Raw genomic sequence first — 22,853 nt, 5'->3', positions numbered from 1 at the left:
TATAAAATGATCCAGGTTTTATAATTATTTTAATTTATGGCATTTAATAAGTCAAAATTATTCTTTTATTAAAATTTGAACAGAGAATTAAAATAAATGTCCATGTAAAAATATAATCCTGCTGGCAAGTTCCTACGAGGCATGCCAGAATTACATTCATCAATGTATATATATGCACTCAAATACCATATTTGAATGAAACCAAACGTGTAGTATCAGTTATCAACAAGCTCAAATCATGGCTATGGTACGATTGAAATAAGGAGAAAATAAATAATTAAGAAGCTGAGGGGAAGCCTTTGTATGGGTTGCCAAGTGCAACTGCATTTCCAGGCCGAGAAAATACTACCTACATATGTAAAACATTAGCTCAATTAATGGATAAATAGATGGCATAAGCAAGGTCTATATTTCCAAGAAATGCATGGTCTCAAATAGTTCATAAGATATTCAAATAGGTCTAGGAGGAAAAAACATGTATTTATGCTATCTGGACCTAGGGCGAGTGTTCGATTTAAGTATTTTCAAACAATCTTTTTATAAAAAATTTTCTAATATTTTTGTCGGATAATACCTCATAGTTTCATTAAGAAAGTGTTGGTTAATATTATTTTAGAAAGAAAAAAAATGAAAATGGGGAAAGACTCACCTGGTAATTACCAAGAGTATTGGACTTGAAACCAGCAGCACAATAATCAAAATAGTATTCCCATGTTCGGATGAACTTGTCATTGAATCCCAAGGCATGGATTTTGCTATCAAATTTCCAGGAGCACAACAATCAAATTTCCAAATTTCATTGAAAAGGTTATCAAAATATTAGATAAAGTCTTATTTATCTACATTATTTGGATTGAACTTGTGTGCGAGTGTTTGACACGTACTTTAACACAAGTGTGTTCAATTTTCTTTTTCAAGATTTTCATGCAAGTTGGAATGGCACACAAATGTACTGGGAATGGCATACCTCTGTTTCTCCAAGAAATTCTTTCTCCAATATCTAAGCGTTTGGTAGTAATGAAGTCCTATGTTTTCCACATGCTCCACACTACAATTACACAACTTCTTTCACTTTTCTCCATGACCAAATATTTGTATAACAGAAACCAAAACGAAATGCATGGTTATGTACATAAAAGTTTACAAGAGGGGAAATTGCATTATACCAGAGTCTGGATGCAGCATTCATGGCTGTTGTTATCCTAGCCAGAGAAGGTAAGCATCCACCAGGGAAGATGTATTCCTTGATGAAATCCGAGCTTCGCCTGTATTCATCGTACCGTTCCTCTGGTATTAATATGAACTGCAGTAACATGAACCATCCCAAATAGTAGTCAAAACAAATCTACTGGTAATCTATGTTACTTGATGTCGGGTATAGTGTGCAATTATGTGTCAGATTTTTTCCAAGTTTTTTTAACGTCCTTGGCGCATCATATTTCCGTATCATGAATGTTGAATACAGACACTACCAAAAAAATGACGAGTCCGAGCAACATCGCTAGTAATTTTCATGATCTTGGCTAAATACTGGAAATGTTCTCAAACTGCAGTTACCTGTAAAACAAGAAGGCCATCATCTGCTAACACTGATTCACAGCAACTGAAGAAGTCCTCCATGTATTCATGGCCAACAGCTTCTATCATCTCACTGGAGATGGCCATAATAGTATTATGATCTTTGTTTTGGTATGTAATGGGGGTAAAATTGGTGGCTTAAAGAACTTACCACGATATAATTCTGTCATACTTGTCGGTGCTAGGTAGTTGTCGATAGTCACAGAGTTGAAATCTTATATTTTCCTGACAATAAAGTTAAAATACAGAGATAGCAATGGCTATGAACCCCTGAAAGTCAATCAGATGCAATGGCCAGAGCCATTGACAAACTCGAACTGGTGCTAAAGCTGATACTTACAAAATTACTACTTTATTTGCTAAATTAAAAACATATCATGACCTCAATTTGGCCGATAATTAGCAGCTTATATTTTTTGTCAATATGTTGCAGATTATCATATTGGTACCTGAAGTCCAGCTTCCTTCACTCTTTTTTCTGCAAGTTTGAGTTGCTCTTCGGATAAAGTAATGCCGGTATATTTGCATCCGGTTCGTTTGACAACCTCGATTGCTAAGCTTCCCCAACCACATCCAATCTCAAGAATTTCATGCTTGCTATCAATTCTTGCCTGGAAAATCGAGATGGAAAATTCGATAAAAGATTATAGTATGAACAGAAAATATTATTACTGTAAGGACTTACTTTTTCAATCAAAAGAGAGATCTTTCTGTGTTGTGCATCTTTCAAATCCTCATCTTCTGTCTGTAAAACAAACAAAAATCAAATTTACTAACAATCTTATTTAATAATATCATCACATAAAGTGCCAAGTATTGACAGTGAGTCTAACCTTAAATACTGCACAAGAGTATGTCATTGTCTCATCCAAGAAGAGTGCAAAAAGGTCATTACTCTAAGAATACAAAGAATGATTATAAGCATTATGTACGTCTTAAAATCTTAATAAGCTGCAAAAAATCATATATACACTCACACATCGAGCATTAGATTCTTCAGCATACTTGGATAAACAACAAAGGATTTACAGGTCAAGGCCTCATACCAGGTCGTAATGGCGAGAAATGTTCCTACGAGCTTGTGTAAGAGTATTTTGTCTTAGGACATGCTTGAAGAAATACTTTGCTGATGTTAAACCAGCTGTAAGCAACAATGGTGTCCACCAACCCCTAAAAATAAAGGGTTAGATATACTATCTCAACTGGGATTTAGGTGAAGAATATGCTTATCATCTTGGGTTTACAATTAAGAGTATACCTTTTCTTATTAAGTTTTGAGTTGGAAGAAATCAAATCTCTGTTGGCAATAAGAATCTGCAGGTAACAAGGCAAATCTGATGAACGCAGGTACCGGTAGTTATAACACATTGTTATGATTGTGTCATTTTCTTACTTACCATTACAAGGTTCAGCAGACCATCTTTTTTATCAACAAAAGAAAAATCCCCATTGATATATGAATCTGCAAGGCCTAAATCTGCCTCTGTCATAACCTGAAAAAGCAATTATTAGTGCTCATTAATTGCTGAAATATCACGCATAAGGAAAACCGTATCCATAAGTTCAATACATTATACGTAGTTTGACATATACATTATTGAGATTGTGGATACGGTATATTTTCTCCTATATTAGGAGAATCATGCTCTTGTACAATATGGAAATTTGTGATGGAAATATGTGTCTGACATGAGTGTAGGACAAAGTAATTCAGTTCAAGTAAAAAGTCAAGAGAACATAAGATAATCATATGGTATCTTTATTGATCGATTGATTTCAAATGCATTTACCTTCCAATAAAAATGTGGACTGTGAACTTTAATTACAGTTTTTAGAGAACACTTATTGCTAGTTCCTTCAAAGGTAAACATAGAGCCACCTTCTTCCAATAAACTGTTAATGGAAAAAGTAAAAGTTATTAATTATTAAAATTAAAAAAATACGATGATCATGGTTGAATCAAGGGCATAAATAGCATTTCAGAAGTCCAAGAATCCTTTATCTAAAACAGAAGTCTAAACATAGATAGCTGGTTCATATCGAATGAAGAGGCTTTAATGAGTTGGCCTGTTCAAACCATGCACATTGTCATGAAATTGACATGATAAATGCCTCACAAATAGGGTTTGCTACTTGGTCTTGAGGTGAGTGTTGGATACTTAGTCTAAATCAGGATGGTCCGGCTTTAAGTTTAGTCTAAATCAGGATGGTCCGGCTTTAAGTGAAACAATTGACAGTATTAGTAGCTAATAGTTGTCTATGGTTCTTAAATGAAGAACAAAAATGATTTGGACAATAGATGAATCATAATGATCTTAAACCTAAAGCTGAAACCCTGCATTGGCAATCAAAGCACATTATGATCTTATAATTTCACAAGTGTGGACACATTAGAACAGACAACAACCAGCAGCAGAGTAGGACATTGGAGGAACTCACATCACACATCCGGTTGATATAAAATGACTGAGGAATCTAGTAACAAAAAGACGTGCCCCTGTTTCCATCAGAGAGGGCACCATATGCTTTGGATTGCTCAGAATATTACAACTTTTTCCCAGCAGACCGTTTGCAGCAATCATCCCAGCCTGGAAAGAAGTGAACCTCACTTGTGAACTGCGATATAATAAACACATCCTTTTGAAAAAAAGAGTAAAAACCTTGGTGAAGTATATATATTAGGGAGACATCCTTTAGTCAAATGGGAGATCAATATGCACTCATTTGAGAACATGGTAAGGTAAGAAATAATTTATGATTAAAAGTAATCACTACCTTTAGTCCATCTTCATGGGAGCCATGGCCTGAAAAGAAAGTTAGTTGAGTTACTCTGATGAATTATTTGAAAGTGAAGTTTCCTAGTTTTGAGCCAAATTATCGTAAGTACTTTTAGTTTTCAGATGTCAGGCAATCAGCAAATTAAAACACTACTAACTGGCTAACAAGGAAAACTTAGGCACAATGTGAGCCTTAGAGGAAGATACATATATCCATGTTCATATTTACTGTAGGTCAGATGTATACTCTGCATAAATATCTTATGGAAAGGGATTTTGAAAAATAAAATGTGATTAACAAAACAAAGACAGTCAGCAGAGGGTCTTTTATAACAGAATCTGCTCACCCAGGTATGCTCCACAAAACCAAATTCCTCTCTTCCCTTGAATCCGATCAAGCTCAAGAGAAGCTTTGGTTGCAGCAACAGATGGTACTGGATGGCCTGTTCTCCACTTAAGCAAGGTGTGTTGTGGTGTATAATCTGGATTGAGAGTGACCAAAAAGGGTAGGCTTGTTTCTCCTAGATTCTGCAAATTCATACATTGCAGTCTAATAACATTAGTGATAAGATCAATTTTCTCATATAAATTTTGGGTTACCTTCCCTTTTTAGAAAAATATAATTTCTGATTGTCATCTTCTAAGTTAAAAGGGTTATAACTTTAGAAACCAATTTCAAGAGGCATTCCCACTCCCATATCTTAACATCACCAGTAGTTGGAGGAAGCTCTAAAACAGTCGTCACGATCATATACTGTCCTAGTATAATATAAGCAATCACATTTTGAACTATGAGTACCAAAAGTACTAATCAATATAACATATTCCGTTTTACAAGTAGGTTTTGGACTCAAGAGTGTATTTAAGCAAAGAGAACATAATAGCTACCTGAAGCACATTAAGCCAGTATGTCAAAGATACATTCTTGTCTGTACTTCCAAGAAAATTCCAAGCACTCCATGCTGCTGGGTTTTTGGGCATTAAATTTTTGTCACGATGAAGATAAATATCACTGCCAGATAAAGAGAATCACAAATGAATGTGCAAGACTGAAAGATCAAAACCCTTTTTTTATGGTTCTCTCTTTCATGGTTAACTTATACATTGACATATCCACATCTAAAATCCTGAAATTTAAAAGGTCAATGTAGGCCCCTTTTTTTTTTTGGGGGGGGGGTGGGGGGAAGGGTGGAAGCCTTCAATGGAAGTAAAGATCTCTTCATGGTATTTGAGGTAAATGGAAATATCTCAGGGATTGCATAAAATATCAGTTTCAGTTATATAATGTATTCAATAATGGTACCTATAGACATATTGGAAAGCACCAAGCACTGTTGATTCATCATATGTCGCTTGATTCCCTAACAATCTCAAAGCATCTGGTGCATGAACAGCCATTATGCAACCTTGATATAACTCTTGAGAGTCATCTCCACATAATACAGTGCAACCTGTAATAAACCTTTAGAATTACCAGTTGAACCACAAAATATTTCTGACATGAGAAAAGGTCTAAATATAAATGCCATATCTGTCATATTTCTTCAGTTTTAAGAAATAGTTTTATTCAGATAATGCAAAACAGAAGCCAAGTTACTCTTAATCATCTTAAAAGGCGTTTAAACATGTTATGGATCATCTTAGAGAATGAGAATGTAGGAATGAAGCAAGTAGAAGCTTCTGAGAAAACAAGTTGAAAGTGGAAACCATGCTGCTATGATCATTTCACATGTACATTATTTATAAAATGTTGAGAACTTCTGAATCCAGCTTTGTTGTATAAAAATCTTAATAATATCGGAGCAAAATATGTTGAAATATGTATATATTTTAAATTTATTTAGGTAGATAAATCATTTGAATAGATAAGTTTTATTCATATTCTAGAAATATTTTTATTTTATCTTTTAGTAGTTTACTAAAATAAGGGAATTATTTTCTTTTTATGTTTTAGTAGTTTATTAGAATAAGGGAACTATTTTCCCAATTAGGATTAGGACTTTTTTTTTCTCTATTTAAGTTCAATTCTTTAGTTAATAAGTGAAGTACAATTTTATTCAAAGCTCTCTTGAAATCTTTCATGGCATCTGAGCTAGGTTAAAATCTCTAGTAACATCATGGTTAAAATAGCCTTCACTGGAGATAAGAAATCCAGCAATCAAACAGAGGAAAAAAGTTCTACAGTTGAAACAACTACCGAGAGTACAATGACTCAAGGGACAGAGACGTCTCACCTTTCTTTTCAACTGACATCTCACAAGTTGAATGGCAAGAATTATCTGGAATGGTCGCAGTCCGTAAAATTAGCAATTGATGGGTGCGGCAAGCTAGGTCATTTAAATGGAGAAGTTGAGCAACCACAGGTGGGTGATCCAAAGATGAGCAAGTGGAGGTCAGAAAATTCTATGGTAATTGCGTGGCTTATTAATTCCATGGAAGCTTCCATAGGTAAACCTTTTTTTTTTCTCCCACATGCTAAAGATATTTGGGACGCTGTGAAAGACACCTATTCAGATTTAGAAAACGCTTCACAGATTTTTGAGTTAAAAATAAAACTGTGGAAAGCTAGGCAAGGGGAAAAAGAAGTTACTCTTTATTATAATGAGATGATGTCTCTTTGGCAAGAACTGGATCAGTGTTATAATGATGAATGAGAGTGTCCCGGAGATGGTGTAAAAGCTATGAAAAAAGAAGAGAATGAAAGAGCTTATTTGTTTCTGGCTGGTTTAAATAAAGAATTTGATGAAGTGAGATCTCGGATCCTAGGGAAAAAACCGCTTCCAAAACTTCGTGAGATTTTTTCTGAGGTTAGAAGAGAGGAGACAAGGAGAAAAGTAATGTTAAAGCCAGGGTTTGAAGCTAATGATGATAATTCTGCTCTTGTAACTATTAAAAATAATGATGATAGTGAAAAAAAGAAAAAACCTTGGTGCGATCACTGTAAAAAATATTGGCACACTCGTGAAACGTGTTGGAAGCTCCATGGGAAACCGACAAATAGAAGGAAAAAGAATGGCAATAGTCGTGGTTCCAATCAGGGGATAGCAGAGCTTTCCAAACAACTAATAGAAATTATGAGGGCCAAAGTTCTCTGGAAGGGTCTCCATTCACTAAGGAACAATTAGAGCATCTACACAAGTTTTTTCAATCACCACAATTTCGGATGAATTCTTCTATTCCTAACTCATCCAATAATCCTTCTTCCTCTTTTGCCCAATCAGGTACTGATTTTTCTGTTTTTTTCAGTGTCAAGCCTTGTAAAACAAACACATGGATTGTTGACTCTGGAGCTAGTGATCACATGACTAGCAGTCATTTTCTTTTTTCAACTTACACACCTTGCGCAGGAAACAAAAAGATCAAAGTAGCAGATGGGTCCTTCTCGGCAATAGCCGGGAAAGGCACTGTTAAAATTTCATCTTCCTTGGTTTTACATGATGTTTTACATGTGCCAAATCTAGCTTGTAATCTCATATCGGTTAGTAAATTATCCCAGTCCTCAAATTGTCATGTTATATTTGACTCCTCTATGTGTAAGTTTCAGGACATGGTCTCGGGGAGGATGATTGGCAATGCTAAAGAATTTGGTGAAATTTACTTTCTTGAAGACGACCATCTAAGTCAACCAACAACTACTTTATGTTTAAATTCTGTTTCTGATTTTGATAAGGCTATGATTTGGTATTATAGGCTTGGACATCCTAATTTTTATTATTTAAGATATTTGTTACCTAATCTATTTAAAAATAAAAGTCCTTCTTCATATCATTGTGAATTTTGTGAATTGGCTAAACATCATTGGTCATTCTTTCCACCTCAAAAATATAAAGCCTCCAAACCTTTTTCGTTAATTCATAGTGATGTTTGGGGACCTTCAAGAGTCTCGACTTTTTCAGAAAAACGTTGGTTTGTCACATTTATTGATGATCATACTCGACTTTGTTGGGTGTTTTTATTAAAAGATAAGTCGAAAGTTAAAAATGTGTTTCAGTCTTTTTATGCTATGGTGAAAACACAATTTGGTGTGAAAATAGAAGTATTTCGAACTGACAATGGTGGGGAATTTTTTAGCGACCAATTAGGTATTTTCTTAACCAAACATGGAATAGTCCACCAAAGTTCTTGTACAAATACACCACAACAAAATGGGATTGCAGAAAGAAAAAACCGACATCTTTTGGAAGTAACTAGAGCCTTGATGTTCACTAGTCAAGTACCACGTTATCTTTGGGGCGAAACCTTGTTAACAGCTACATATCTTATTAATAGAATGCCCAGTAAAATTCTAAATTATAGAACTCCTTTTAGTCTCTTTAAAGATAACTTTCCTAACTCTAAATTGATTACAGATTTATCCCTCCGAGTTTTTGGGTGTAGTGTTTTTGTTCATCTTCACAACCAAGGTAAACTAGATCCTAGAGCAAAAAAATGTGTCTTTGTTGGTTATGCTTCTAATAAAAAGGGTTACAAATGTTATGATCCAATTGATAGGAAGATTATAGTTACCATGGATGTCACATTTGTTGAAACAAAATCTTATTTTCATTCTAATCTTCAGGGAGGGAATTATACTAAAGAAGATTCTATAATTGATCAAGAAGAGACTAGGAATATACAACATAGGGATTCTAATAATGGGGAAGGCGAATTTATAATTAACACAAAAATTAATGATGTTAATGTTAATGAAAAGGAGGATGAAGGTGTAGAGTCTGATCATGAAAATAAAGAACAAACAAAGGAGTTAATTGTTTACTCAAGAAGAAATCGAAATCAAGAAAGTGAAATCCACCAGATTCATCACCAAGAATCCGACCCGCAAGATCCTGTCAAAAGCCCAGGTAAAGCTCATAATCCAGCCAATGAATTTTCTGATTTAGATATTCCAATTGCCAAAAGAAAATGTGTTAGAAATATTGTCAAATATCCCATGTTTAACTTTGTATCCTATAAAGCCTTATCTTCGACATTCTCAACCTTTGTTTCGTGTCTCGATATTGTCCAAATACCAAAAAATGTGAAAGATGCTTTACAGGTTCCCGAGTGGAAGGAGGCTATTTTAGAGGAGATGCGTGCTCTTGAAAAAACAGGTACATGGGAAACAATGGAATTACCTGTAGGGAAAAAAAACAGTGGGCTGTAAATGGGTGTTCACAACCAAATTCAAACCAGATGGATCTTTAGATAGATACAAAGCCCGGTTGGTAGCAAAAGGGTACACTCAAACATACGGGATAGATTATCTTGAAACATTTGCTCCAGTGGCCAAATTAAATTCCGTCAGAGTTCTTTTATCAATTGCTGTTAATCTTGATTGGTCTTTACAGCAACTAGATGTGAAGAATGCTTTCCTAAATGGAAAACTTGAAGAAGAAGTTTACATGGATCCTCCTCCAGGTTTTGAAGAAAAATTTGGAACTCGAGTATGTAAACTCAAGAAATCTTTATACGGTCTGAAGCAGTCTCCTCGAGCTTGGTTTGAACGATTCACTCAAGTTGTTAAAAAACAAGGTTACTCACAAGGGCAAGCTGATCACACAATATTCTATCGACATTCACAAAAAAGTAGAATAGCTGTTATTATAGTTTATATCGATGATATCATTCTTACAGGAGATGATGTGGATGAAATAAGACGTCTCAAGGAGCATCTAGCATTGGAGTTTGAGATCAAAGACTTGGGTCCTTTGAAATACTTTCTTGGAATGGAAGTTGCTCGATCAAAGAAGGGTCTTGTAGTCTCTCAGAAAAAATATGTGATTGATCTTTTAAAAGAGGCTGGGATGAGTGGTTGCCACCCAATGGACACACCAATTGATCCAAATGTAAAATTTGAAAATAAAGAAGGTCGATTAGTTGATAAAGGGCAGTACCAAAGTTTAGTTGGTAAGTTAATTTACTTATCACATACAAGGCCAGACATAGCTTTTGCAGTAAGCTTAGTGAGTCAATTTATGCACTCCCCAATGGAGGAACATGAAGAAGCAGTGTTTCGAATTCTAAGATACTTGAAGAGTTCACTGGGAAAGGGCTTATTCTTCAAGAAATCCGAACAAAGAGGAATTGAAGCTTATACAGATGCAGATTGGGCAGGCTCAATAACAGACAGAAGATCTACATCAGGATACTGTACATTTGTTTGGGGAAACCTTGTGACTTGGCGAAGCAAAAAACAAACTGTTGTAGCAAGAAGTAGTACAGAGGCTGAGTTTAGATCAATGGCTCAAGGAATTTGTGAAATGGTTTGGTTAAAAAGAATTATGGAAGAGCTGAGGAAACCAATAACTTCACCAATAAAGTTGTACTGTGATAGCAAAGCTGCCATTAGCATTGCTCACAATCCAGTCCAACATGATAGAACTAAACATGTTGAGATTGATAGACACTTTATCAAGGAAAAGATTGAAGAAGGCCAAGTGTGCATGCTGTTTGTTCCTTCAAAACAACAGATTGCTGACATACTCACCAAAGGACTCTCTAAAACAAGCTTTGATTTTCTTGTAAGCAAGTTGGGCATGATTGATATATATGCACCAACTTGAGGGAGGGTGTTGAAATATGTATATATTTTAAATTTATTTAGGTAGATAAATCTTATTTGGATAGATAAGTTTTATTCATATTCTAGAAATATTTTTATTTTATCTTTTAGTAATTTACTAAAATAAGGGAACTGTTTTCTTTTTATGTTTTAGTAGTTTATTAGAATAAGGGAACTATTTTCCCAATTAGGATTAGGACTTTTTTTTCTTTATTTAAGTTCAATTCTTTAGTTAATAAGTGAAGTATAATTTTATTCAAAGCTCTCTTGAAATCTTTCAAAATACTCGAACGAAACTTTGAATTTAGATACTAACCTTCAGCATCACTCAAAATAGAATGCACCTCGCAACCGGTTCTTATTTGACAACCTCTACTCTCCAGCTCTTCTCTAACCTGATTACATTTTGTCAATAACCCCACAGCAAAAATAAAATGTCTGGAGCTTACATCTATTTGCATGTAACAATGAATTTGGATACAAAACGGTGCAACCTAAGAAGAGGAAATTATAATGAGAACCGGTACCTTATTGAAGTAACGATGTGAACGCCATCGAACGGTCATCCACTGTGGTCGTCCAAAGAGCTATAAAGACAAGCAATGTAATATTATCAAATCCAAACTAACATAGAAAGCTCATACTGACCATGACCTATGTTAGCCAGACTTACATTTTCCATACAAATTCATATCTAAAACTCACACGAGTCCGAGTAACATAGTCCACGAGTGATTCTTACCAAATACTTTATATAATACTTTCATTTGTAAGAGAATGTACCTGAAGTATATGATGATTGCGGCAAAATGAAAGAACAGAGAAAGCTGAAAAATCCATAACTCTTTCTGTAGGGCATGACCATATCGAACCACATACAGGCACCTAAAAAACTACAACATTGTCATTGCTATTGGCAACTAATGAGACATTTCGTCGAACAAGTCGACTTTGATACGAACAAAAGCATATCAGAAAATGTAGAGAGGTTTCTGATATATCTCACCAGATAACCTTCTGAAATAATTCAGAGTAACCCTTTGATTTTATGAACTGTCCCAATGTTTCATTACGGTCAATATCCGGGTTGTTTTCGAGCAATTCAAGATAACTGCAAAATCAGGAATGAAAGACGACATATATTCATATCCAACACTTACAACTCATTTTGGAGTAACATGAAGACTTTTTATCATTGCTCACCTAATAACATCATTCTTGAACTTGAGAATTTCTCTAAGCATTTGCCAAAAGTAAGGATTGAAGAGGTTGGATTTTTGGGCAAACAAGCCTGAGAGGCCATTACGGCTGCCCCATTCACAGCCTTTGCCTTCATTAAGGCTCACTGAGAGTGACATATCAGATGGTTCCATATCAATCCCAAGGCTCTCAAACAACTCCATCATATTTGGATATGTAACCTGCCATAAAGTAATGTCATCACATTAAAGCGCACACACACATTTCAGAGACATCCCCACTAATAAATTTATCAAACATTATATTTATCAATGAAGAAACTTTCAATTCCAATTCCTGCATGAAAGTTTCAACATCTATTCCTTGAAATAGTAGCACTAATGTTCAACTTGTATTTTTTTTTGGGTAATCTATACTCATTGTCACTAAATTATTAGTACATTTTGATTACTCAATTTCAAAAAATTTAAAAAATATTATTGGTGAAAAAAAAACTGGATTCATTATTTATTTATTTATTTTTTCATGAATATTTGAAATAAAATTTACTGAAAATAATTATGTATTGAGAAGTTAAATGTTAGATTTTTAATACATAATTTTATAAGTATTAAATTTATATTATAAAATCGTTTGGTATATGAAAAAAAATTAAGTATGGAATATAATTATATTATTTTATAAAAATAATCATAAATATAAAAAAATTATTATTAAAATTTTCTTGATAATTATATATATTTTTATTAAATTGATATCAAGAATCAAATTAACATCAATTAGATAGAACCTAAAATGACAATAATAAGATTTAAGCTTTAAACCTTAAAGTAGAAAACCTCAACCATTACTTTAAGAAGATATTATTGTTTTTTCTATTATTTTAAATATTAAATTATAAATATATCTTTTTTTTAAAAAAATATTTCACCCACAAAAGTGAGTGTGTCCTAATCCATCGTCTATATATATATATATATATATATTTATTTAAATATTTATTTAGGCTAGAGTCATGTCAACTCAATTTTTAATTTATTAAAAAAACATTTATTTTAATGTAGACTACAATAAGAGATCCTTCAAATGTGTTTTTTTATTTAATTACGAAAAATTATAAAATAATTATTTAATTATTTAATATTAATTTTTTAATTACTAATTAATTAACACAAAAATAAAAACACCAAAATATTAAAAATAATTAGATAATTAAAAAATATAATTGAATAACTATTAGTATAGTTAGACTCATGCAGTACTGGGGTTTAATTGACCCCCAAAAAATATTATTTATATTTTTTAAAATATATATAATTGGTGTATTCATCCTACAAAATACATCGAAAACGGTTTCATAAAAAAAATCATTTTGCAAAAATATTGAAAAAGTTATATTAAAATCTTTGAAAAATAATTATTTTATAACATAAATTGTTTTATGTAAAAATAAATGAATTTTTGTTTATTTTCTTTCAAACGCCTGTCATTTTGTTCTCGAATTTTTTTTATTTTTCCACACTGTTTGATCTTTCAATACTTTTAAATGAGTGTTCTTAATTTGGTAATAGTTTTTTATTTATTTTAAATTTTATCAATTAGAAAATTAAGATTGTAATCCTAAACTTTAAAAGTACTAAATTTAATTATTATTATTTTGTCTACTTCTCAAAAAAAATTGTTAGTTGGAAAATCGTAAAACCAAAACATTTCCACCTAACCATAATATTCCATCACACATTAAAAGTACTAAATATTAACAAACTACCAAATAAAAAGACAAAGAAAAAAGGCAGGAACCACCCCTTCTCCATGGCCTTGGATCAGTTTACATTTTCTAATTATTTTTATATTAATATATTTAAATTTAATTATTTTTAATGCATTTGCAAAGTAAAAAAAAAGCAATTTATTATTAATTAATGTATTAGAAAAGGAAATAAACTATTCTAATGCTGTGGAAAATTGTTTAGGTTCAAGGAAAGAAAATATAGAGGGTTTTGAAAACACGTGAAAACTAGGGTTTTACGTGTCTGATTTTCAAGCACACAAGAACTACTATTATTTTCCAGCTCATTAAAAATAATTATAATATAAAAATGGTATAAATATATAAAAGACAGAGAGAAAATTATTTTTAAAAAATTTCATTTTCTTCAAAAATTATTTTTTTTTTTATTTTGATTTTTGTAGATTTATAGTCTTCCAAATTCCTATAATTTCAGTTTTATCTCCTCTCTAGCAATACCAAGTAAAAGCTTTAGCGACGAAAACGACTAAAAGCGTCGGTAAAGAAAATGAAAAAGTGATGGTTAAAAACTTACGGGACTAAAAACCATGAAACCAAGGTCTAAATCAACACCATCGAAGTGAACGGTCTTGGAATGGCCTCCCAAATACTCTTCTTTCTCGTAAAGCACTACATTTGCACCGGCTTTGGCTAAAGTATAGGCTGATATCACCCCACTTATCCCTCCTCCTATCACTGCTATTTTCATCCTTTATTTCACTACACCCAAAAAAAAAAAACAACCTGAATTTATGAACTCTTTTGAAGGTGAGAGTTTCAGATAATGCTGTCATTTTCAGACCTTTTGGTCTTAAAAGAAACTAGTCCTTTTCTAAAAAAAAAAGAAAAAGCCATATGAGATAACCAACGTGTTGAATGTTACGACATGAAGCAGCTATTTTTCAGAAAATGTTGGGAGTGAATTCTGAACTGAAACTGAATAAGAAATGGAGATAATGCAAAAAAGAAACACTGACCTGAAAATGTTTCAAAAGAAGAAGAAGGGAGAAGAAAATAGTAAATGGAGATAGGGAGGCCACTGTTTTATCCTCTGATTCTAAAAGGCTCTCAATTATAGCAGAGAAGATAAGTCATATTTATATACATACATTAAAATAAAAAAACAAAAAAAAAGACAAGGCTATTTAGAAATGCGGTGTGCCTTGGTACGTAGCTCCTTTATTGCTTCTTTATCATTCAATTTGGTACCCCTCCTCCAGTGTCTATCAGTCCATTAGTATTTAATATTCTAACGTGTATTAGAGTTAGATTTAATATTTTAAAGAAAAACGCCTGGACTTTATTTATTACCAAACAGCCTCAAAGCAAACCAAACGGCGGCATTGATAAACAAAATGAAATGGAAAAAACATTACAAAAATCCCGCCCCAATTAACTAATTAATGGGGGTTATCCTTTCCGATCCAAAGGTTTGTTTAAAATTTAAAAGAGTTTGGATAAAAATATTAAACTCGTTTAAAATATGGGTTAGACTTAGGCTTAAACATTCAAGACTCGAGCCTAACCCGGTCTGACTCATTTTTAAGTTTATAATACTTTATATTATGTTATTTAGAATACTTTAAAAAAATAAACATATACTAAATATATAATAATACTTTAATATAAACATTAAAAAAAGATAAAATGATTAAATAAAAATTTTCAATAAATAAAAAATGTATAAAATTTTTAAATATTAAAATAATTTAATATAAATATTTTTAAAAAATTTAAAAATAATATGGACAGACTTAAAATGGACTTGAATTAGTTTTTTACAAACATAGATGGGTTTGAGCAAAACTTTAAGCCTATATTTTGAGCTGGGCCAAGCTTGAGTAAACATAAAGTATATTAATATCATACTTAGGCCTGACTCGAACCTGGCCCATGAACACTTCTAATTGAACCCATTCTTCTCTCAACACATCTGAAGCCAACAAATTCTAGTTTAGTCAAAAGTACTCTTAAAATCTCTTAAAGATGCTATGCGTAAGTTATAGATTTACTCATTGTACTCGTGGCTCAAGTTGGGTTTGAATTAGTATCATGCATGATTTTAATATTATACATAGTTAGTCAAGCTTAATTTGGCTTGAAATACTCTACTTTTGTCCAAATATCCCCATAGTTGTAAATGATTAACTCAAGCTCATTTAGGCTCCAACATATTTTTTAAGACGTATTTATTTTTATTATTGATTATAATTTTTTTACAAACATTATATATTTATTCTTTGGGTAAACTACACCTAAAGTTACTTCAGTGTTAGTAAGTTTATGTTTTGGTCACTCAACTTAAAAAAGTTACAAAATAGTTATTGAATTATTCAAAAGTTTTCATCTAAATTATTGGGTTATTAAGTTTTTTTTTAGTTCAGCTAGCGAGCTTCAAGTGACGATTTAACGATCGATATGATGGATCAGTACACATTGATGAATAGAAGAATATACTTTAGATCCAAGTTGATCTGATGACAAGTATTAGAGATCAGAGAAGAAAGCTATTTGGATTTTGATTTGCAGAATCATGACGTCTAAAACTATTTCATGCAAAAAAAAAAAAAACACTGAACTGTAGAAGAGAAGGGGAAGGTGAGCACTCTATTAGTGTATATAATTCAAACAGAGAAGGCTATACAATAATAGTTTTAACAACTCAATGACTTAAACGAAAACCTTCTAATAGTTCAATGACCATTTTATAATAATTTGAAGTTGAGTGACCAAAATATAAAATTATTTTTAGTTTAGTGACGTTGGATATAGTTTACCTTATTCTTTTATTAAATTTCTAAACATTAAATATTTTTTCACCACTAAACCTAAATAACTTATTATATTTTTAATATTTACATTTAATATTGTATGCTTAATTTTTCATATGATATAAATTATATAATATATAAACTAAATAAATAATGGCATACTATAAATCTAAAAACAGGTTAGGTTAAATTAGGATTGGGCGTTGAATATTGAAGTCAAGCTCGACATATATTTTAAACTAGCCTTTTTTGTCTAACATCATTTTTTAGGTATAATATTTTTGTTAAAACCTTCCAAATTTTGAGCGGGTTTTCGAGTTTGACCAGATAACCCAACCCATTAATAGGTTTACTATACTATAATTTAGTTAATTTTAATCCTTATACTTTTCGAATTTTAGAATTTCAACATTGACTCAAATGATAGATATTAAATTCAATAGGTCCCACAAAAGCTTCGGGGCCTGACGAGTTTCTGTTTTGTTCTGTCAACGATACTAACACATCGTTGGATTTGGTGTTACTCAGTTTTGTTTGGCCTGCTTGAATGCTGGTTTATACATTGCTGATATCAATCATACGAACTTAGTGCTCCTTCCAAAAGTTATTAATCCCACTCGTATGCATCAGTTTCATCCTATCAGCTTATGTGTAGTTCTGTATAAGCTCATTTCTAAGGTGCTTATCAACTGGTTTCAGACAGTGCGTGAATGAGGCTTAAAATGCATGTAAATACGATGCTTCTAAATATTGAATTAAATAATTATTAACTTTACATATCAAAAAACTATTAAAAAATATATAAAAATTTAAAAATATAAAAAATCCTATAAAATCCTAAACCCTAAATTCCACAAAACTTACTTTAAAAAATAAAACTCTAACCCTAAAAAAGGACCGGAAGGAAAACACTACCAGTTGGAAGTGTTTTCCTGCAAATCAACTAAAAACGTTTTCGTTATTTTTACCTAATATTGTAATTTTTCGAAAAAAATAACTTAATTTAATAATTATTTCCTTTAAAATCCACATTTTTAAGCAATTCAGTAGTAATTTAGCAGTAGGATAAATAATTGCTTTCCATTTTCTTTTAAGATATTTCACCATATGTATTGGTAAAAGACAAAATGGGTCCATCTAATTGTGATCTGAATATTCAAACTCATGAATTTGTTTTTTATTATAGAAAGATCATATTTAAATTCAAAACTCATTCAATTTTTATTTTTAAAATATATATGAAATAATCTGATTTAAATTCATTCATTTTATTTATGTATATCCTCCTAAATTCAGTAAAAGGACACTTTTTTTTTACTGACCAAAAAGAGGGATGATAATATAATTTAAACACAATTCAAAATTTTTTCAAACATTCGGAAAGAGAATCATATAAGAGAATAGTCATAGCATGCCTGTGGAAAACATGGACAACTTAAAAGAATGGTCCAAACGATGCATTTGCAGAACATGAAAAAAACCAGTAAATGGGGCTTGTTTGCATTTTTTTTTTACTTTAAACAATTATTTTTTATTTTTAAATTGATCTTAATGAAAAAGATTAATTATAGATATTAGACACATTTAAATTTAATTATAAAATTATTTAAAATACCCATCCGAATTGAGCTCCTAGATTGGGTCAACCATAATTTTTATTAATTAACTATTTTTTTAATTTAAATTTAATAATAAAATTATTAAAAATATTAGTATAAAAGTAATTTTAATTTATAATATTATCCAAATTTTAAATATCCAAATTTAATTTTTCGAAAAAAAAATCAAATCAAATCAACCAGACCCGACTTATATCTGGTTTGAAACATGGAAAATGATGGGCATGGGGCAAAGTGCTGGAGTCCACGTCTTCTTCGTGCCTATATGCAGCTGTTTTGGTCTCTACGTGGTTCACTTCCTCATCGCTCTTTTTTATCTTTGACTGAAAATATGTTTTCAAATTTCTTTTCATTTTTATTTTTTTCATTCTTTTAAAATTAATCCTTTAAGTTATATAATATATAAATATTAAGTGTTAAATTTTTTAAAATCAAAACTAAATTGTCATAATTTATAAATATTAAGGGTTAAAAATGTTGTTATATCAATTTTAAAAACTGCCACCATTATTCTACTGGTGATAAAAAAAGATAAAATTAAATAGTCAGGTGACTAAAATAAAAATTTATTGATAATTGAGTGACTGCTAGTATAGTTTACCTTATTAATAAATTAATGAATAATTTTAAAAATGATTAAAAGGTAAATATAGTTATCACAATTTTTAACATATGACGACTAATGATTCATTAATACTGTATTAATTTATATGCTGCCATAACAAATAAGAGTCTGATGCAGTGCTAAAGTACATTGTACTCTCGAGAGGAAAATGAGGTTTGAACCTTAGAGACGGTCTTGTTGAGTGGAATAATCCCGAACATAAATCGTAAAACAGATATAAAAAATATCAATTTTTTTATATGCTACCATTGCATCACATATAAATTAGATATTTAAAAAATAAAATAGCTAATATCTTTAATTTTATATTATTATTATTATTATTATTATTATTATACCTTTGTAGGTTATATGGAAGAAAAGACGTGTGCAAAATACTAGAAACGCCTTTGATCTATTTCACTTAAATAAGTACCTCCCTTTTACTTTTTTATTTTATTTTAAATGAAATGTTTTTTTCTTGACACCGACAGTAGGAGGAAATATAGAAGGGATAAAGTCATGAACTTATTAATTTTTCACATCTTAGTCCTTGAACTTTTTTTAGTTTCCAATTTTAGCATTTTTCTTCAATTTGATCCTTGAATTTGAATTTTTGTTAAGGTTTGATGATGTGGCACTTTAAAATTGTGCCATATCATCATCTAAAGTTTTTTTTATTATATATATTTTAAATTTTCAAGTGATGGAGTTGAATAATATAAAAATATTATGTTGTCACTCCTGAAAGAAATCTAAATTGAGGGATCAAATTAAAAGAAAATTTTAAATTTCAAGACTGATATGGACTAAAAAAAATTTAGTGACCAAATTAAAATTTTTTACCAATTATTCAGAGATTAAATGTTGCTTAATCCCACATAAAAAATTGGAGCATTTGGTTAAATGGGTGTAATAAGCCTTTATTTTTGTACACAATTGTGCTGAGAGCTATAAAGGGTGATTTCTAGTGATTCTATGGGAGGTTGGTAGAGTTTGTCGAGGATTTGACAGAATAACGCTAGTTTCCTTCCTATTCTCCTTAGTCGATGGGAGGTATATAGGCTCCTTTTAAGTTTTCACCAGCCTACAAGTGTCTTTATGAAAATGTAAACTAGTCATGCTGAGCCTCTTGCACGTGTTTAAGAGCTATGGCGAGTCACCTTTGTAGACCATATTGGGTTTTGTGCGCTTCCAAAGCTTACAGTAGTTTATCTCAACTTGATTGAAATGTATAAAAAAAAAGTGTACTAACAGAAAAACAACTAGAGGAACCAAACTAAATGATATATATTTAAAAAAAAATCTTTAAAAAAGGGAAAATACAATAATACCCTCCTAAATATAATCATATTAAAATATTACCTTACGATGTTGAGTATGCCTTATATTTTAGTTAAATTTGAGAGATAATCTTCTAGTTAAACTTTATTTATTTGTTTCAGTCGAATTATGATTAGTCTAAATTATTTTATTATTTGACTTGCAAATTTATCCCATCTCTTTTACAATATTAGAAAATACATCCATTAAACACTTTTATAGAATTTTGTATTTACATTTTGATGGTTCTTTATTTTTGGATTTAGTTTTTATTTCATCTTTTGTACTCTTCGTTCTTTTACCATTATAGTAAAATTATCTTTACTCGTGATTTTTTATCATCTTTGAATGAGTTTTTCCACGTTAAATTTGTATGTTCAATTTTTCAATTTCATTCACTATTTTTAGTTGTTCGTTGCTTAATCAAGTCGATCCCCAACATATTAGTTATTAAAAAAAATCACAATATTATACATGAACTTTGATTCAATGTGCAGTTTGATATATGAACTTTGATTTGGTACAATTATACACATAAAACTTTGATTACGATTCAAATATATATCTAAAACTTTAATTTTGATTCGATTATACACGTTTAAAGAAATAAATACATCAAATTATTTTTATATTGAATGAATATAACTACTTGTGTATGCAATATATAAACATAAAATGATATTATATCAATAATTATATTAATAGTTTGTGAGCTTTGAGCTTGATTGGATTCAAGGGAAGATATAGGAATTTGGTTTAGCGGAGCATGCCAAGGTGAGCAGATCCTGTTATAAAAGAACCTCTAAGACTTTGTTTTGTTGATCACATTTTAATTTCAAATTCCTTTTCACCAGTTATTTATGCAGAGTATTCATCTAACCTACAGTAAATATGAACATGGATAAATAAGTTTCTCTAAGGTTCAGTGAAAGCTAGCATGAATTTAGCACTCACAGCGGAAATGATTTGTTATACCAGCTAGTTGGCTAATACTAAGAAATATCAAAAAGGTGAATGTCATATCTATATTTCTAAGCATTGGTTTTTTATTTATAGTATCTTTTGGCACAAGTAATTCATCATAGTAACTTCCCTTTTTCAGGTTATGGCTTCCATGAAGATGGATTAAAGGTAGTGAACTGTTAATCATATATTACTCTGTAACTTGGTTAGTTGTAGGAATTGTGATTGTTTCTTATCTTATCATGTTATCAAATTAGTTCACGTTGATATCTTATATGAATAGGATGTTTTTCTAGTATAATATTTCACCAAATTTTTTACTTTTTTTTAAAGAGTGTATGTTGGGGATTAATCCGATTAAGCAACGAACAAGTAAAAATAGCAGAAGAAAATGAAAAATTGAACACACAAATTTTACGTGTAAAAACTCCTCTAAAGAGGATAAAAAATCATGGGCAAATATGATTTTACTATAATGACAAAAGAATGAAGAGTACAAAAGATGGAGATAAAAACTAAATTTCAAAAACAAAGAACCCTTAAAACGTAAACATAAAATTATCTAAATGTGTTATGAGTTCTAATATCTAATAAGTGTGTTTTCTAAGGTTGAAAAAGAGCCTATTTATAAGCTAAATTCATAGGTCAAATAATAATAAAATAATCTAAACAATCAGTGTTTGATTGAAACAAATAAATAGAGTTTAACTAGAAGATTATTTTTCAAATTTGACTGAAATATGAGTCATACTTAACAAATCTCCACCTTGACTTAATATTTTCACAACGCCATCTTTGACAAAGCCCGCCACAAGCCTATCTTGAACTATGCAGGGAATTAATTGAGTCGAATCTGTGTTTAGAAACTAAAAGACTTCTAGCCTTCAACTTGCGCCAAATCAAAATTAACTCGAGTTTGATTTTCACGAATACAGTGCCCTGACTTTTCAAAACTTGCGTCCAAAAGAGAACCTCTCTTTAACGAAACGGTCATACTTTTTTCCCTCCTATGACCAAGTTGCCTTTGCTCCAAACAAGTTGACTTCGACTCCGTAACAGACAATGGACGTTCGATTTCACCGGTCACTGTAGAATCTTCCAAAATGTAAAAACTGTCGGCCTTTTACCTTTTAACAAAATGAGAGCTCCACGAGATACCTTAATATTGCTCGACTTGATGTTGATTCTACATCCTTTTGAGTCTAAAATATTCAAAGAGATGAGATTCTTTTGTAAATCAAGTACATACCTGACATCTGAGAGTGTCCTAATAGTTCCATCGTGCATCCTAATTTTAACAGTACCAATATCAATTACCTTATTGGATGAATCGTTTCCTATGTGCACAATTCCATCCTCAATCGAACTGTATGTGGAGAACCATTCTCTTTCGGGACACACGTGGAAAGAACATCCCTAATCTAAGATTCACTCGGATGTAAGCTCAGAGTTTTTGCTCATTGAAACTAATAAGAAATCATCTCTTTCTTCATCCAAATTAGCACGAGCTATATCTTCCTTGTTACTCTCAACAATCCTTTTATTTCGTAATTTATAACAATCTACTTTAATGTACTGATCTAACTTCTTACAATAGTAACACCTTTTGTCTCGCTTCTTTGACGTTACCAAAACGGAAACTTGCCTATCTATCTTGCTATCCAAACCAAACTCATTATCGAGTTTAT

The 22,853-nt window shown here is 31.2% G+C and overlaps 1 protein-coding gene across 6 annotated transcripts; it reads right to left on the bottom strand.

The window, feature by feature from the left end:
• Window positions 1-87: 87 nt before the first annotated feature.
• Window positions 88-15,013, bottom strand: LOC107944247 (tuberculostearic acid methyltransferase UfaA1). 6 transcript variants are annotated; one of them, XM_041089455.1, is made up of 25 exons: window positions 14,863-15,013; window positions 14,421-14,605; window positions 12,100-12,317; window positions 11,911-12,007; window positions 11,680-11,781; window positions 11,424-11,483; window positions 11,213-11,291; window positions 5,659-5,806; window positions 5,244-5,367; window positions 4,703-4,883; window positions 4,354-4,382; window positions 4,018-4,166; window positions 3,369-3,471; window positions 2,976-3,071; window positions 2,837-2,892; window positions 2,625-2,748; window positions 2,412-2,474; window positions 2,264-2,323; window positions 2,028-2,189; window positions 1,730-1,803; window positions 1,558-1,651; window positions 1,167-1,303; window positions 968-1,048; window positions 650-755; window positions 88-349 (listed from the first exon to the last, which is right to left on the bottom strand). In XM_041089455.1, the coding sequence occupies exons 2-25, from the start codon at window positions 14,592-14,594 to the stop codon at window positions 278-280; spliced, it is 2,589 nt and encodes an 862-aa protein (XP_040945389.1). In that variant the 5' UTR covers window positions 14,595-14,605; window positions 14,863-15,013; the 3' UTR covers window positions 88-277. The 6 variants fall into 6 exon arrangements, with proteins under 6 accessions (XP_040945389.1, XP_040945380.1, XP_040945379.1 ...); XM_041089446.1 differs by lacking the exons at window positions 12,100-12,317; window positions 14,421-14,605; window positions 14,863-15,013 and having other exon boundaries at window positions 11,903-12,007; XM_041089445.1 differs by lacking the exons at window positions 12,100-12,317; window positions 14,421-14,605; window positions 14,863-15,013 and having other exon boundaries at window positions 11,680-11,789; window positions 11,903-11,986.
• Between the last annotated feature and the right edge of the window lie 7,840 nt (window positions 15,014-22,853).

The sequence above is a fragment of the Gossypium hirsutum genome, chromosome A02 (assembly GCF_007990345.1).
Source record: "Gossypium hirsutum isolate 1008001.06 chromosome A02, Gossypium_hirsutum_v2.1, whole genome shotgun sequence".
Classification (NCBI taxonomy): Eukaryota; Viridiplantae; Streptophyta; class Magnoliopsida; order Malvales; family Malvaceae; genus Gossypium; species Gossypium hirsutum.
The sequence above is the reverse complement of the archived record's forward strand: the minus strand, read 5'-3'. Positions and strand labels throughout refer to the sequence as shown.